This window comes from Mobula birostris, chromosome 6, assembly GCF_030028105.1.
Source record: "Mobula birostris isolate sMobBir1 chromosome 6, sMobBir1.hap1, whole genome shotgun sequence".
Classification (NCBI taxonomy): Eukaryota; Metazoa; Chordata; class Chondrichthyes; order Myliobatiformes; family Myliobatidae; genus Mobula; species Mobula birostris.
In genome coordinates, this window is record NC_092375.1 from 117219205 (window position 1) to 117237535 (window position 18331).

The window sequence follows — 18331 nt, forward strand, 5'->3', positions numbered from 1 at the left end:
GCTGCACCGACCTTTTCATCTACTCCAAGAGTAATCTTACTATTCTCTCTCGTATAGACCTCCATTTTTCTTTCATCCATGTGACTATCTAAGAGTCTCTTATAATGTCCCTAATGCATCTGCCTCTCCCACCACCCCTGGCAGCACGTTCCACACACCAATTGATCTATGACTCATCATCTTGTCTACCTCTGACTCATCATCCTTTGCTCCATCAAGAAAAGACCTATCTTGTGCAACCTTTCCTCATAAGTCATGCTCTCCAATCCAGGAAGCATCCTGGTAAATCTCCTCTGCATCTCCTCTAAAGCTTCCACATCCTTCCTAAAATGAGGTGACCAGAACTGAACACAGTACTCAGGTGTGGTCTAGCCAGAGTTTTAAAGAGCTACAACATTACTTGTGGTTCTTGAACGCAATCCTCTGACTAATGAAGGCTGACACACAATACACCTTCTTAACCACCCTGGCAGCTTGCTGGGCAGCTCTCTATGAACTTGACCACAAGGTTTTTCTGTTTCTCCATACTGGTGGTGAGACTGGAATATTGCAATTCTGGCAATTCCAGGTGACAGGCGATAAACGTCAAACATACATACAAACAGATCCTTTCTTTGCTGAATAAACAGCAGTACTAAAGAGCTGCAGATGCTGACCGTATTTAGGAAGGACAGGACTAAGCTGGAGAGGTGCAGGAAAGTTTCACAGGAACTTAGTTGCAACTGGAGGACTTAAGTTATGAGAAGCTGGGACTGCAGAGCAATGGGGAATGAGAGGAGGACTAATACAGTTTTATAAAAACCAAGAATCACAGAGTCATAGAACAGTACAGTGCAGAAACAGGCTCTTCGACCCATCTAGTCCATGCTGAACTGTTACTTTGCCTCGTCCCATCAACCCGCACCTGGACTACACCCTCTACGGTTGAGGAAGTTTGGTATGGGCACCCAGGTCCTAAGAACTTTCTACAGGGGCACAATTGAGAGCATCCTGACTGGCTGCATCACTGCCTGGTATGGGAACTGTACCTCTCTTAATCGCAGGACTCGGCAGAGAGTGATGCGGACAGCCCAGTGCATCTGTAGTTGTGAACTTCCCATGATTCAGGACATTTACAAAGACAGGTGTGAAAAAAGGGCCCAAAGGATCATTAGAGACCCTAGTCACCCCAACCATGGTCTATTCCAACTGCTACCATCCAGGAAATGGTACCACAGGATAAAAGCCAGCACCAACAGGCTCCAGGACAGCTCCTTCCACCAGGCCATCAGACTGATTAACTCATGCTGACTTAAGTGTATTTCTATGTTACATTGACTGTTCTATTTATCATAAATTATTACAAATTACTATGATTGCACATTGCACATTTAGATGGAAACGTAACATAAAGATTTTTACTCCTCATATATGTGAAGGATGGAAGAAGTAGCCAATTCAGTTCACTATACCCCTCCCATCTATCCAAGCTTCTCTTAAATGTTGAAATCAAACCTGCATCTACGATTTCCACTGGCAGCTCATTTCACACTCTCAACACCTTCTCAGTGAAGAAGTTTCCCCTTAATATTTCATCTTTCACCCTGAGCCTATGACCTCTAGTTCTCATCCCACCTATCCTCAGTGGAAAAAGCCTGCTTGCATTAACCCTATCTATACCCCTCATAATTTTGTATACTTCAATCAAATCTCCCCTCATTCTCCTACACTCTAGGGAATAAGCACAGAACACAGAACATCTAACATAGAAATCCATAGCACATTACAGGCCCTTCGGCCCTCAATATTGTGCTGATCATGTAACCTACACTAGAAGCTGCCTAGAATTTCTCTAGTGCATAGCCCTCTATTTTTCTAAGCTCTATGTACATATCTAAGAGTCTCTTAAAAGATCCTATTGTATCTGCCTCCACCACCATCGCCAGCAGTGCATTCCATGCACCCACCACTCTCTGTGTGGAAAACTTACCTCTGACATCCCCTTGGTACCTATTTCCAAGCACCTTAAAACTATGCCCACTACTGTTAGCCATTTCAGCCCTCGGGAAAAGCCTCTGACTATCCACACGATCAATGCCTCTCATCATCTTATACACCTCTATCAGGTCACCTCTCATCCTCTGTTGCTCCAAGGAGAAAAGGCCGAGTTCACTCAACCTATTCTCATAAAGCACATTCTCCAACCCAGGCAACATCCTTGTAAATCTCCTCTGCACTCTCTCTATAGTTTCCACATCCTTCCTGTAGTGAGGTGACCAGAATTAAATGCAGTCCTCCAAGTGGGGTCTGACCAGGGTCCTATATAGCTGTAACATCACCTCTCAGCTGCTAAACTCAATCCCATGGTTGATGAATGCCAACACACCATACGTCTTCTTAACAACGCTGTCAACCTGCACAGCAGCTTTGAGTGTCCTATGGACTCGGACCCCAAGATCTCTTTGATCTTCCACACTGCCAAGAGTCTTACCATTAATATTATATTCTGCCTTCAAATTTGATCTTCCAAAATGAACCACTTCACACTTACCTGGGTGGAACTCCATCTGCCACTTCTCTGCCCACTTCTGCATTATCTTATACACCTCTAAGCTATTCAACCTTCCTCTATAACTCAGATATTCAAATCCCAGCAACATTCTTGTAAGTTTTCTCTGAACTCTCAATCTTATTGCTATCTTTCCTGTCAGTAAGTGACCAGAACTGCACACAATACTCCATATTCAGCCTCACCAAAGTCTTATACAAATTCAGCACAACGTCCCAAATGCTGTACTCAACACTTTAGTTCATTTACAACGTCCCAGGTGACCAGAATCCTCCCAGTGACAAAATCTGATCAGATTCATCTTCAGTGACCAGACCAGTCTCCTGTGACCAAAACCATCCCAGGGACCAGCTCCACCTCTAGTGACCAGGAATGTCCCCAGTGACCAGAATTACCTGCAGTGACTAGACCCGTCCCAGTGGCCATTTTGGTGGTGATGAGTGTGGGGTGCTACAGCCTGGTAGGAAGAATGAGGAGAGATGATGTTATTCTGAGGGCACAGCGAGGGTGATGTGTTCAGTTCTGGGCCACAGCTGGAGGGAAGATGTGAGGCTTTGGAGAAGGAGCAGACGAAACCGAAGTCAATTGATGGCAATGAATGTGGCCATTGAAGCTCTAGGAATCTCCTCACCACTGGCTGAAAATTCAAAACATTTCATCTCACACCGCCCTCCCTCCAGCCCTGACCACATTGACACAAGGTGGAAACTTGAGCTTACCACTTCATAGTTCACTGGAGGCGCACACAAGGTCGAGACCTGCAAGGGAAGAGAGACGACAGATGAGGTGGGGGGGCAAATGAAGTCATCCAACGAGCCATGGTTCCTGATCATCTTGACCCTCCACAGTTCTTCGGCGGTCCTTCTGAGGAGCTGCCTTCTGCATTCCTCCAGAAGCTCCAAGAAACTGCAGAGGGTTGTTGACTCACCTCAGACCATCACAGAAACCAGTCTCCCCTCTCTGGCTCTGTCTGCACTTCATGCAGCCTTGGTAAAGCAGCCTGAGTAATTAAAAACTCCACCCAGCACAGACATTCTCTCTTTTCCCCTCTCCCATCAGGCAGAACGTACAAAAGCCTGAAAGCACATACCACCAGGCTCAAGGACAGCTTCTACTCCACTGTTAAGTCATTCCCTGTACGATAAGATGGGTGCTTGACCTCATGACCCACCTTGTTATGATCTTGCTCCTTATTGTTAGCCTGCACTGCACTTTTTGTCTGTAACTGCAATATATATTCTGCATTGTTATAGTTTTACCTTGTTCTACCTCAATGCACTGTGCAATCAATTGATCTCTATGCACAGTATGCATGTAGCATGGTGGTACAGCTGCACAGTGGTATGTAACATAATCATTTACAAAGCCAGCAACAGACCCTCAATTGACACCACAGTCTGGAGGGAGTTTGCACATTCTGTCCATGGTAAGGTTTCCTCAAACACTCCAAAGACAAATGGGTTTGGGTTAGTGAGTTGTGGGCATGCTACGTTGGTGCCAGAAAAGCGGCAACACTTGTGGACTGCCCCCAGCACCTGCTCAGACTGTTGGTCGATGACACAAATGACATTTTACTGTATATTTCATTGATTTGATGTACATGCGACAAATAAAGCTGACCTTATCTTTAAGCTTCCTCTCTGCCAGCAGATTTTTGAAAGGTCCAAAAACTTGCATAAACTATTTTGCTCCCTTTTTGCACGATGTATTTTTTTTTCCTTATTTTCACTTGTAGCATTTTTAATATCTTGCTCCGAAATGTTGCCACAAAACAACACATTTTACCACATTCACTCTGTGGCCACTTTATTGGGTACACCTGCTCGTTAATGCAGTTATCTCATCTGCCAATCATGAGGCAGCAACTCAATGCATAAAAGCATGCAGACACGGTCAAGAGGTTCAGTTGCTGTTCTGACCAAACAGCAGAATGGGGAAGAAATGTGATCTCAGTGACTTTGACCGTGGAATGATTGTTGGTGCCAGACGGGGTGGTTTGTGTATCTCATAAACTGTTGATCTCCTGGGATTTTCATGCACAACAGTCTCTATAGTTTACAGAGAACTGTACAAAAAATTAAAAGCATTAAGAGCAATACACACAAAATGCTGGAGGAACTCAGCAGGTCAGGCTGCATCTGTGGAAAGAAGTAAACAGACGACATTTCAGGCCAAGACCCTTCTTCGGGAACAGGTAAGTAGCTACTCTCTTGACGAAAACACCTTGTTAATGAAAGAGGTTAGAGGAGAATGGCCAGACTGGTTCAAGCTGACAGGAAGGTGACAGTAACTCAAATTTAACTCAGTAACTCAGTAACTCAAACTCACACACGATACAACAATGGTGTGCAAAAGGTCATCTCTGAACGCATAATACATATTTGTATATCGAACCTGGAAGTGGGTGGGCTACAGTAGCAGAAGGCCACAATCACACACTCAGTGGCCATTTTATTAGGTACAGGAGGTGGCTACTGAGTGCATATCTGTGATAATAAATGGATTCCGATTAAGTTCTTCACTGCTTGTCTCTGATACCAACACTTACAGTAGATGACCTGTCACTCTCAGGCTGGGAGGAGTAACGGTGTGGATCCCTCTCTGCTAGAATCTCGAGTTACTCCACCAGCAGTCCAGTGGGTCATTAGCTGGTGATCTGGTTTGAATGGGTCCTGAAAGCAATACCAGCATTTATTGCCTATCCCTGACTGACCACACTGGGTGAGTCGGGACTCACACTGACACCAGGCCGGGCAGGAAGAAAGAAAGAAGATTAACTAAAGACTTTTTTTTTTAATGATTAGTTTAACTTGTCACAGGTACATTGAAACCTACAATAAATGCATAGTTTGTGTCAACGACAAGCACAATTCGAGGGTGTGCTGGGTAGCCATGCTTCCAGTGCTAACGTAACGCAGTCACAACTCACAAACCCCAACCCGGACGACTTTGGAGTGTGGGAGGAAACCAGAGCACCTGGAGGAAACCCACATGGTCACGGGGCGAACATACAAACTCCTTACAGACAGCAACAGGAATTGAACCCCAATTGGTAATCATTGGTGCTATAATACACTCAGAGACCCAGTTATGAGGTACAGGAGGTATACTTGTGGTTATGGCCCCCACAGTGGTGATGGTGGGGGAGGTCTGGGATTTAGATCCAGTGACGTGAAGGGATGGTGATGCATTTGCAAGTCAGGACGGTGATGGACTTGGAGGGGAACTGGGGGGTGGTAGTGCTCCCCTGCTACCTGCTGTCCTTGTCCTGCTCAGTGGGAGAGCTGGGTGTGTTTGGCAGGTTCTGACAGAGCAGCTGGGCCAGAAAATGCTACAATTGCCAGGTCTGACAGCAGAGATTCGAGTGAAACATGTTTCTGCAAATACTGGTCGGGAGGCCAAAATACTTCCAATCTAACAAACAAAAATAACCTTCCTCTCCCTGAGTAAACCCACCCCAATCACCAGTGGTGAGACTCTACCATAAAAGGGCAGGCACATGGAACACAGTTTGTCAAGGTACTGCGGGAACTGCCGATGAGCTATGTAAATGTTTGGAACATGTTTTGGAGCTCTTTTTGTTTTAGTGAAGTCAGTGGGCTTGGCAGCCCTCTGCTATGGAAGGATCATAAATTGTTGCCTCCCCCAGTGTGCCCTGGAAAATATTTAAATGCCATGCAATTTGTAAATCTTTTCTGGAACTCTTGATGCTTGCTGTACCTCAGGCGAGGTGTTTATGGAGTGTGTGTGTGTGTGTGTGTGTGTGTACACTGGGATGGATTTGTTAGCGGCAGTGAAATCTAGAGCAACACACACAAAATGCTGGAGGAACTCAGCAGGTCAGGCAGTGTCTATGGAGGGGAATAAACAGCTGACATTTGGGGCTGGGACCCTTCATCAGGACTGGGAAGGAAGGGGGCAGAAGCCAGGATTTGAAGGTGGGCGGGAGGGGAGGAGTACAGGCCGGCAGGTGACAGGTGAGACCAGGGGGGTGGGGGTGGGGGGGGAATGAAGTGGTGAGAAGCTGGGAGAGGAATAACTGGCAGAAGTAAAGGGAGTGGGCCATGGGAGAAAGGGAAGGAGGAGAGCAGCCAGAGGGAGGTGATGGGCAGGTGAAGAGAAGAAAAAGAGTAAGAAGGGAACCAGAGAGGGGAATAGATGCAGCTCTATAAAACTTCGGTTGTGTGGGCATGTGGCCAAGTGGTTAAGGCATTCGACCAGCGATCTGAAGGTCGTGAGTTCGAGCCCCAGCCGAGGCAGCGTGTGTTATGTCTTTGAGCAAGGCACTTAACCACACAGTGTTCTGTAACGACACTGGTGCCAAGCTGTATGGGTCCTAATGCCCTTCCCTTGGACAACACCGGTGTTGTGGAGAGGGGAAACTTGCAGCATGGGCAACTGTCGGTCTTCCATACAACCTTGCCCAGGCCTGCGCCCTGGAGAGTGAAGACTTTCCAGGCACAGATCCATGGTCTCGCAAGACTAACAGATGCCTTAACTAACAAAACTCTGGTTAGGCCACGTTTGTAGTACTGTGTCCAGTTCTGGTCACCTCACTATAGGAAGGATGTGGAAGCATTGGAAAGGGTACAGAGGAGATTTACCAGGATGCTGCCTGGTTTAGAAAGTATGCATTATGATCAGAGATTAAGGGAGCTAGGGCTTTACTCTTTGGAGAGAAGGAGGATGACAGGAGATATGATCGAGGTGTACAAGATATTAAGAGGAATAGATAGAGTGGACAGCCAGCGCCTCTTCCTCAGGGCACCACTGCTCAATACAAGAGGACATGGCTTTAAGGTAAGGGTTGGGAAGTTCAAGGGGTATATTAGAGGAAGGTTTTTTACTTAGAGAGTGGTTGGTGTGTGGAATGTACTGCCTGAGTCAGTGGTGGAGGCAGATACACTAGTGAAATTTAAGAGACTACTAGACAGGTGTATGGAGGAATTTAAGGTGGGGGGGGTTATATGGGAGGCAGGGTTTGAGGGTCGGCACAACATTGTGGGCCAAAGGGCCTGTACTGTGCTGTATTATTCTATGTTCTATGTTCTATTAAGATGAGGGAAGAGGGAGAGGGAAAGATTACTGGAAGTTAGAGAAATGATGTTATGCCACAGGTTGTAAGAGGCCACATCAGCAGCACCAAATACAGGAGGGAAACCGGAGGAGAAGAGAAGGGGTCATAGGGGAACCACAGTGGGGGAAAGAAAAAGAGAGAAGGAGGGAGAATTTACTGGAGGTTAGAGCAATTGATGCTCATGCTGTCAGGGTGAGGCTACCCAGCTGGAATATGAGGTGTTGCTCCTCCATTTTGAGTGTGTCCTCAGTAAAGGAGGCTGTGGACAGATACATCCACCACCTGCCCCCTCACCTGGCTTCTCCTTCCCCACACCCTGTTATTCTGGCTTCAGCCTCGTTCCCGACTAGTCCTGATGAAAGGTCCCAGAACGAGACGTCGACTGTTCATTCCCCTCCGTAGGCGCAGCCTGATCTGCTGAGCTCCTCCAGTATTTTGTGTCTGTTGCTCTGCAGAACCTCTTGTGTTTACGACACACAGAGTTGGCTGTTGTTTACATTCTTCTCCTGCTGCTTGCCACCCTCACACAGTTCGTGCCTGGCTTCCTCAGTTCTGTGCTGAGAAGACACTTGTTAACTCACTCTTGGTAACAATTAACTCTTTCCCTGGATCAAGGTCCTCCCCTGAACCAAAACACAAGCTGCTGGAGCAACACACTGACATGAGAGACTCCACGCGCTGGAACCTGGAGCAAAAGACACTCCACTGGAGGAACGCAGTGCATTGAGCAGCATCTGAAACAGTTGGAGGGAGAAACCCAAAGGCCAAAGACCGAAGCTGGCAAGTCTCCTTGGATTGGTTTGTCTGGAAGCCAGCGGCCTGTGAGCCTAATAATCCAGGGCCAAGGACTGGGGGCCGGGATGCAGCCTGTCCTGGGGTTTGAGGCCTATGGGTGTGTGTGAGTGTGGATGGGGATGTGGGAAAGGGGCTTATTTTGCTGCTGTTGTTTTGTTGCTTGCCGTGTCTACGTTGTTCTGCTGAACGCTGTTGGCACACTATGTTGGCACTGGGAATATGTGGTGACACTTGCCCCCAGCATACCCTCGGGCTGTGTTGGTTGTTAGCGCAAATGAGACATTTCACTGTATGTTTCGATGTACATGTGATAAATAAATCTGAATTAGCCGTGGGGGGGGGGGAGGAAATGACCAGGTTTGTGATGTAGGTTTTGAAGAGACACCCCTGCCTCTCCCCACTGATGCTGCCTGACCTGCTGAGTCCCTACAGCGTTTTGTATCTGTTACTCTGGAATTCCAGCGTCTTGTGTTTATGAGTTTCTCCAACAGATTATTTGTTGCTGGAGGAAAAGATGACCTCTACTTGTCACATGTACATCGAAACACACAGTGAAGTGTGCTATTGGACAACAGTCCGGGGATGCCCTGGGGGCAGCCTGCAAGGTTGCCACACGTCCGGCACCAGCATGGCACACCCACAACTTACTATCCTCAACCCCTACATCTCTGGAGTGTGGGAGGAAACTGGAGAACCCGGAGGAAACCCACACGGTCACAGGGAGGAAACACAATCTCCTTGCAGACAGTGGTGGGAATTGAACCCAAGTCACTAGCACTGTAAAACATTGCTCAGATGGTCAAGCAGTGTCTGTGGAGGAGAGACATGGGCTCTCAACCAGAAATACTGACCATCCCTTTGCTGCTTGATCCACTTCTTCCCTCCAGCACCTACAATCTATTGCGTCTCCATAAATTATATGGAGACTAGATGCTGCTTAAGTAATGCTCAGTGGTCAGACGCCATCCAATTAACCAGTACTTCAGCACCTTTCACCTCTCCAAGGGCACAGATGTAAATATCAACATACAACATACTCAAGATGCTGGGGGAGCTCAAAGCTTCAAAGGTTCAAAGGTTCATTTTATAATCAAAGTATCTATGTAGAATACAACTCGGAAATTTGTCTTCTCCAGATAGCCATAACATACAGCAAACCATGGTTGTTGAAAGGAAGAGATCAATCCCCCGCACCCCCTCCCCGCATAAAAAGAAAAGAACAAAAACTTGCAAAACTCAACCCCTCCCTCACACAAACACTAACAGATCACCCATGTTGTTAAACTCAGCAGGTTAGGCAGCATCTATGGAGAGGGAATAAAGAGTAGACAGGCCAAGACCCTTCATCAGGACTGGAGAGGAAGGGGGGAAGATTCTGCAGATGCTGGAAATCCAGAGAAACACACACACAAAATGCTGGAGAAACTTGGGAGGTCAAGGCAGCATCTATGAAGGGGCATAAATAGTTGGCATTTCAGGCCGAGACACTTCATCTCATAAATTAGACCGGGGAAGCCCCTCTAACCTTCAAACCTGCACTATCACTCAAAAAAGTGTAGGGCAACATGGAGCTAGTGTGACACAATTACAGACATTCTGACTGGTTGCGTCAGCATCTGATATAGATGGCACCAATGCACAGGACTACAGATGACTGTAGACTTGGCCATCTCCATCATGGTCATTACCATCCCTACATTCCGGACATCTCCAAGAAGCGATACCTCAAGAAGGCAGTGTCCATCATTAGGGACACTCTCCACTTGGGTCGTGCCCTCTTCTCATTGCTACCACCAGTGAGGAGATACAGGAGCCAAAATCACCTTGGAGTGTGGGAGGAAACCGGAGCACCCAGCGGAAACCCGTGTAGCCATCGGAACGTACAAACTCCTCACAGACGTCGGGATTTGAGCGCAGGACGTTGGCGTTACACTATGCCGCACAATACACATGACAATAACAACCCGGTTAAGTTCCAATTCCAAAATGTTTGTTCCAATAAGCTGCATTTGAAAACCTTTCAAAACAAGGAATGTGCCAGCTGTTTTTAGCTGCCTCGCTATTACCGGCAGTAAACAGGAAACTGCTGCAATTAGTACAGAACTGTTCTGAAGCAGATGGGTATGACATCATTCCCTGCAACCCTGCTACATCAGCAGTGAGGATCAGCTCCTTCTATAGTGTGAGGCTAACCCTGAGCTTTCCCAGTGCCCTGCTCAGTGTCAATCATCACCTGATGCTGCTGGATCTGTGCGTAAATCTACTGACAAATGCAGAAGGACTTCACTGGTGGGGTGGAGTTTAAGAGTTACGAAGTAATGTCGTTCGACCACACTTGGAGTATTGTGTTCAGTTCCAGTCTCCTCATTATAGGAAGGACGTGGAAGCTTTAGAGAGGGTGCAGAGGAGATTCACCAGGATGCAGCCTGGACTAGAGAGCATGTCTAGTGAGGACAGGTTGAGCCAGCTGGGGCTTTTCTCATTGGAACAGAGCAGGACGAGGGGCAACTTGATAGAGCTGTACAAGATGATAAAAGGCACAGACCGAGTGGAAATTTTCCAGTGAGAAAAGGAGTAATCCGAGGAGGCATAACTTGAAGGTGATTGGAGGAAAGAATAGGGAGAAATGTCGGAAGTAGGTTTTGTTGCATAGAGAGTGGTGGATACATGGAATGCACTTCCAGTGACAGTAGTAGAGGTAGGTATATCAGGGGGATTAAGAGACTCTTAAATATGCACATCTGTGAAAGAAACTTGGAGGGCTATGTCGGAGGGAAAAGTGAGATTGACCTTAGAGTAGGTGAAACATTGTGGGCTAAATGGAGTACTGTGTTGTAATGTTCAGTCTATACTCTGTGCCCACTTTATTAGGTACACCTGTACACCTGCTCATTAATACAAATAGCAGCAACTCAATGCATAAAAGCATACAGACATGGTCAAAAGGTTCAGTCGTTGTTCAGACCAAACATCAAAATGTGAACGAAATGTGATCTAAGTGACCTTGAGCACGGAATGGTTGTTGGTGTCAGACATGGTGGTCTGTGTATCTCAGAAACTGCAGATCCCCTGGGATTTTCACTCACGACGGTCTCTAGAGTTTACAGCGGGTGGCGCTAAAAACATCCAGTGCGTACCGGTTCTCTGGGCGAAGTGGGTAGACTACGGCAGCTGAAGTCTACAGATATAGACTTGGTAGCCACTTCATTAGGGACAGGAGGTGCATCATAAAGTGGTCTTTGGTGTACAACAATAAATGAAGGGTGCATAAAGAGAACAGAATAGGAAGGTGGTGTTCATGGACCACTCAGAAATCTGATCATGGAGAGGAAGAAGACGTTCCAAAATGTTGAGTGCGTGTCTTCAGGCTCCTGTTCCTCCCCCCCCCCCCCGATGGTAGTCATGGGAACAGGGCGCGTCCTGGGTGGTGGGGGTCCTTAGTGATGGATGCTGCCTTCTTGAGGCATCGCATCTTCAAGATGTCCTCGATGGTGGGGAGACTAGTGCCCATGATGGAGCTGGCAGAGTTGGCAACTTTCTGCAGCTTTTCCTGGTCCTGTCCAGTGGCCCCCTCCCCGCCATACCAGACAGTGATGCAACCAGTTGGAATGCTCTCCCCCATACAACTGTAGAAATTCACAAGGGTCTTTGGTAACATTCTCCTCAAACTCCTAATGAAATATAGCCATCGGCGTGACTTGTCAATACGGTGGTCCCAGGAGCTGTTGACAGCCGGGAAAATGGAAACTACTTACCCTTTTCACTTCTGACCTCTCGATGATGACCGGTTTGTGTTCCCTTTATTTCCCCTTCCTGAAGTCCATGATCACTTCCTTGGAAGTCCCGACGTTGAGTGCAAGGTTGTAGATGCTACACTTATCCACCATCTGATCTATCTCACTCCTGCACGCCTCCTCACCACCATTTGAAATTCCGCCGACAACAGTTGTGTCACTGGCGAATTTGTACATGCCGTCTGCGCTGTGCCCGGCCACACAGTCATGAGTGTAGAGAGAGGTCAGGGCTTCATACCCAGCAGGACCCCACCCAGGGGCTCCTGCTGGGGGCTCTGATGGCAGTCTGACATAAACACGGGGTCAAACTCAACAACTCTCTCCCTTATCTTCAAAGCGTGTCCCTGCGGGCCCTCACAGGCATACTGCACATTCCTTCCCACTTGTTTGCTGAAAAGTGCCCAAGACATTTCTGCTTGCAAAGTACATTTCATATCATTATCTACTTTAATGGGTCGTAATGAACAGTATTCACGATGTATGCAAATCCTACAGAACCAGGATTCCCTAAAGGTTAACTTGCAGGTTGAGTCAGAGGTAAGGAAGGCAAAAGCAATGTTGGTATTAATTTCAAGCAGACTAGAAAATAAAAGCAAGGATGTAATACTGAGGCTTCATATGACATTGGTCAGACCGCACTTGGAGAATTGTGAGCAGTCTAGGGCCCCTTATCCAGGAAAGGATGTGCCGATATTGGAGAGGGTCCAGAGGAGGTTCACGGAAATGATCTCAGGAATGAAAGGGTTAATGTATGAGGCGCATTCGATGGCTCTGACTTGTACTCACTAGAGTTGAGGAGAATGAGGGGGACTCTCAATGATACATATTGAACCTTGAAAGGCCCAGATAGAGTGGACTAGATGTGTGTCAATCTGACAGTGAGAACAGCACAAGATTGCCCAATCTCTCCTTCCAGCTGACGCCCTCTAGTCTAGGCAGCATCCTCTTCTGCACCCTCTCCAAAGCCCCCACAGCCTTTCAGTAATGGGGCAACCAGAACGATAGGCAATAATTGATTTCCATTCACTGGTCACCTCATTATCGGAAGGATGTGGAAGTTTTAGAGAGTGCGCAGAGGAGATCTACTAGGATGCTTACTAGACTAGAGGGCATGTCTTATGAGGAGAGGCTGAGCGAGCTGGGGCTCTTCTACTGGAGTGAAGGAGGATAAGAGGTGACCTGATAGCGGAGTAGAAGATGATAAGAGGCATAGATCGAGTGGATAGCCACAGACTTTGCCCCAGGTTGGAAATGGCTAAGAGCAGGGGTCATAACTTTAAGTTGATAGAAGGAAAGTATAGCATGTCAGACCTAAGGTTTTTAACACAGTGTTGGGAACGTTTTGGCAGGGCTGGTGGTAGAGGCAGATACATTAAGGATTTTTAAAAGACTCTAAGATAGACAGATAGATGACACAAACATGGAGGGCTATGCAAGAAGCCTTAGAGTAGGTTCAAAGGTCAGCACAACACCTAATGCTGAAGAGCGGTAAAGTTCTCTGTTCTATGCTCTGTGCTGGAAATCCAGACAACACACACAAAATGCTGGTCAGTCAGCATCTGTGGAGGGGAATGAGCAGTCAATGTTTCATCAGGGCTGGAAAGGAGGGGGGCAGAAGCCAGAAAGGGAGGTGCGGGGATTAGAGGAAGTACAAAGAAGAGAGATTGGGTCTGCAAGTGCATCCTTTATGGAAAGATACAGGACAGGTTTTACAGGAGGTCAGGATCAGAATCAGAACCAGATTTGTTATCGCTGACATACAGTATGTCATGAAATCTGTTGTTTTGCAGCAGCAGTACAGTGCAAGACATAAAAAATTACTATGAAAATAGATCGATAGACAGAGAGATAGGTAGCCTCCCCCACCCACCTGCCTTCCCCGTCATCTTCCACCCATTCCACCTCCTCCCCCACCCCTCATCTTCTTATTCTACCATTTTCCCCCTCCCTGTCCAGTCCTGATGAAGGGTCTCGGCCCGAAACGTCAACTGTTTACCCTTTTCCACAGATGCCGCCTGACCTGCTGAGTTCCTCCAGCATTTTTGTGTATGTTGGTCTGGATGTCCAGCATCTGCAGACTCTCTTGTGTTTAAGGAGGGGTGTCAGGGGTAAGGTGTTTTTTACACAGACAGTGCTGGGTGCATGGAACGTGCTGCCAGGGGCGGTGACAGAGGCAGGTACATTAAGGATATGTAAGAGACTCTTAGATAGGCACGTGGATGATAGAAACAATGGAGGGCCATGTAGGAGAGAAGGTTAGATTTATTTTAGAGGGGCTGGCTGGTGGCGTAATGACATCAGCGCCGGACTCTGGGACAGAGGTTCCCGGGTTCGAATCTAGTTGGGGCCACTCCCGAGTAGGCTTTCCATCCGTGCCGTGTTGAGTGTCCAGATCGCAACTCGACCTCGTAAAATAAAGGGAAAAATACTGCGAAATGTCTGTGTGAGGAGTGGTGCGCCACACAGTCTCTCTCTCTTGCTCCGCACCTTGTAAAGGCATGAAAAAGACATCATCCTGCCAACATTGCACACGCCAGGTGACATGGGAGACTGTGAACTTACTTTGAGGCCTGTAACACTGCACCACTCTGTGTCACATCGCCACCCCAGGCTCCCGATAGAAAGGGGGGAGGTCCGACATAGGGAGATCTTCACTGGGAACCCCTCACTGCCTAATGGTACAACACGCCGATACAGTGTGTCCGGATGAGGGTAAAGAGGTCGGGAGAGTGTGGGGACAACCCATCTATGGAACAGTGCAGAGGAACCTTCCAAGGGACAGATCCGGTCATGTGGGACCAGCTCCTTTGGTGACATTAGCTTAATTTGGAACAAGTACAGTGAAATTTCAAAACATTGAAATGAGCATGATGCTGTCACAACACCACTGATCGGGGTTCAATTCTCTCAGCTGTCTGTAAGGAGTTTCTATGTTCTCCCTGTGACGGTGAGGGATTCCCCCATGTGCTCCAGTTTCCTCCCACATTCCAAAGACGTACGGGTCAGGGTTAGTGAGTTTTGGGCGTGCTACACCAGCACCAGCAGCCTGGCGACACTTGCGGGCTGCCCCCAGCACTTGCTCGGACTGTGTGGGTTGTTAACACAATCGGCGCATTACACGGTGTGTTTCTCTACTTCGCAACACACGTGACAAATAAAGCAAATTTTTCTAAACCTCTTGGGGTCTGGGTCCGGTGAGCATTTCCATCTGAGCAGGGGTCAGTTCAGTTGGGACCACCCTCCACTCTGATCCTTCTTGAATCCCACTGTGACGAAGCCCCGGTGACGAGCAGTTCTCTCCACCATCATCTGGTCCGTCCTTGTGGTCCAGGCTCCTTCCCTCCTGTGACCAGAGATGACCGTGTCCCACGCAGAGTCGGTCCCATCGGAGCAGACTCTCGGGCACTTATCCACGCTCTCTGCAGCCCAGTGATTATGTAAGCTTAGCCAGCTCCATCCTGAGCATCAGCCTCCCCACCATCGAAGGCAATGCATCACGAATCCAGCGTCTATCGTTAAGTTCTCTCACCATCTAGGATGTGCCCCCTTCTCATTACTACCATCAAGGAAGAGGAACTAGAGCCCGAAGACCCAAATTCAGTGTTTTAGCAACAGCTTTGTCCCCTTCACCATCAAATTTCTGAATGGTCCATGAACCCATAAACACCACCTTGCTACTTTAACTCCCTTATTTATTAATTTTTTAACACTACTTATTTATCTTTTTATAAGTCTCTTATTACAATTTACAGTGGGCCCCCTAGGCCTGAATCGACCTAGTAGTAGTAGTATATTTAATGTATTGCACTGTCTGGAGCTGCAAACCAACAATCTTACAAGGTATGACAGTTCCTGATTCTGAGGCCTTGGGAAGGTGGTACTGGAGGGGCCTGGGAAAAAGAGAGGATGGATGAGGGGAGGGGGTGGGAAAGGGCTGGACAGCCCCACAGAACAACACCAGGAGGCGTGCTGTGACCCTGGAGCCACGGGCCCCTCTACCTCCGCGCAGAAGGCGGTGGAAGCTTGGCGTGGAGAAAGGGAGGGCTCTTACCATGCCCTCTGCGCGTTGTTAGTGAACTCAGCTCAGCCAATCCCAGAGCAAAGGGGCAGCCATGCAAAACCCCTCCGGCAACCAGCTTTCTAAACCTGGCCTGGCTTCCGACCGGCGCCAAGCCAGACCCCAGGCACAGCCCGCAGTCAGGAAAGAGTTAACCTCCCTCCACAATGTCCAACCAGCACCGAGAGGTCCCAGCCTGAACATTCCCTGCTGCCTGCTTTGGTTCTTCCAGCCCGAGCTCACAAACAAGAGCAGGAACACCAACAAACCAGCACTATATATGGGTATGTAAAGAACCAAGGAGAGGGGAAAGGAGAGGCTGGGAGATTTCCCTTGCTCGATACAGGAATAAACTGAGTTAGTGCCAAGCAGGAGAACAACAAGGGGTCGGGATGAACAAGGGGTCGGGATGAAGAAGAGGGCAGGGATGGAGGTGGAGAGACAGAGGCTGAAGCAGAAACAGCCCTTATCACTGACAGATTTAGGGTCAGATGGAGGTGTAGACAGCTGGCAGGTCCTAAAGATGAATCCCAGTGGGGGTCAGTGTGTGTGTGGGACCCTCTCCCAGTGAGGGTCAGTGTGTGTGTGGGACCGTCCCCCAATGAGGGTCAGTGTGTGTGTGGGACAGTCTTCCAGTGAGGGTCAGTGTGTGTGTGGGACCGTCCCCCAATGAGGGTCAGTGTGTGTGTGGGACCGTCTTCCAGTGAGGGTCAGTGTGTGTGTGGGACTGTCCCCCCAGTGAGGGTCAGTGTGTGTGTGGGACTGTCCCCCAGTGAGGGTCAGTGTGTGTGTGTGTGTGGGACTGTCCCCCAGTGAGGGTCAGTGTGTGTGTGTGTGTGTGTGGGACGTGTGTGTGGGACTGTCCCCCAGTGAGGGTCAGTGTATGTGTGGGACTGACCCCAGTGACGGTCAGAGTGTGTGTGTGGGACCGTCCCCCAGTGAGGGTCAGTGTGTGTGTGGGACCATCCCCCAGTGAGGGTCAGCAGTGTGTGTGTGAGACCGTCCCCAGTGAGGGTCAGTGTGCGTGTGTGTGTGTGTGTGTGTGTGTGTGTGTGTGTGTGTGACCGTCCCACAGTGAGGGTCAGTGTGTGCGTGGGACTGTCCCCCAGTGAGGGTCAGTGTGTGTGTGAGACCGTCCCCCAGTGAGGGTCAGTGTGTGTGTGGGACCGTCCCGAGTGAGGGTCAGTGTGCGTGTGTGTGTGTGTGTGTGTGTGTGTGTGTGTGTGTGTGTGTGTGACCGTCCCACAGTGAGGGTCAGTGTGTGCGTGGGACTGTCCCCCAGTGAGGGTCAGTGTGTCTGTGTGGGACCGTCCCCCAGTGAGGGTCAGTGTGTGTGTGTGTGTGTGTGTGTGTGTGGGACTGTCCCCCAGTGAGGGTCAGTGTATGTGTGGGACCGTCCCCCAGTGAGGGTCAGTGTGTGCGTGGGACTGTCCCCCAGTGAGGGTCAGTGTGTCTGTGTGGGACCGTCCCCCAGTGAGGGTCAGTGTGTGTGTGTGTGGGACTGTCCCCCAGTGAGGGCCAGTGTGTGTGTTTGTGTGGGACTGTCCCCCAGTGAGGGTCAGTGTGTGTGTGGGACCGTCCCCCAGTGAGGGTCAGTGTGTGTGTGAGACCGTCCCCCAGTGAGGGTCAGTGTGTGTGTGGGACCGTCCCCAGTGAGGGTCAGTGTGTGTGTGTGTGTGTGTGTGTGTGTGTGTGTGTGTGTGTGTGAGACCGTCCCACAGTGAGGGTCAGTGTGTGCGTGGGACTGTCCCCCAGTGAGGGTCAGTGTGTCTGTGTGGGACCGTCCCCCAGTGAGGGTCAGTGTGTGTGTGTGTGTGTGGGACTGTCCCCCAGTGAGGGCCAGTGTGTGTGTGTGTGTGGGACTGTCCCCCAGTGAGGGTCAGTGTATGTGTGGGACCGTCCCCCAGTGAGGGTCAGTGTGTGTGTGAGACCGTACCCCAGTGAGGGTCAGTGTGTGCGTGGGACTGTCCCCCAGTGAGGGTCAGTGTGTCTGTGTGGGACCGTCCCCCAGTGAGGGTCAGTGTGTGTGTGTGTGTGTGGGACTGTCCCCCAGTGAGGGC

The 18331-nt window shown here is 49.0% G+C and overlaps 1 protein-coding gene across 10 annotated transcripts in view; it reads right to left on the minus strand.

The window, feature by feature from the left end:
- The window catches only part of LOC140199300 (tensin-1-like), a 416856-nt gene that overhangs the window by 272619 nt on the left and 125906 nt on the right, over positions 1 to 18331 (minus strand). For all 10 annotated transcript variants that reach the window (XM_072261116.1, XM_072261119.1, XM_072261118.1 and 7 more), the window contains one exon: positions 3268 to 3306. In XM_072261116.1, the coding sequence (XP_072117217.1) occupies positions 3268 to 3306 (39 nt within the window). The remainder of the gene's footprint in view (positions 1 to 3267; positions 3307 to 18331) is intronic.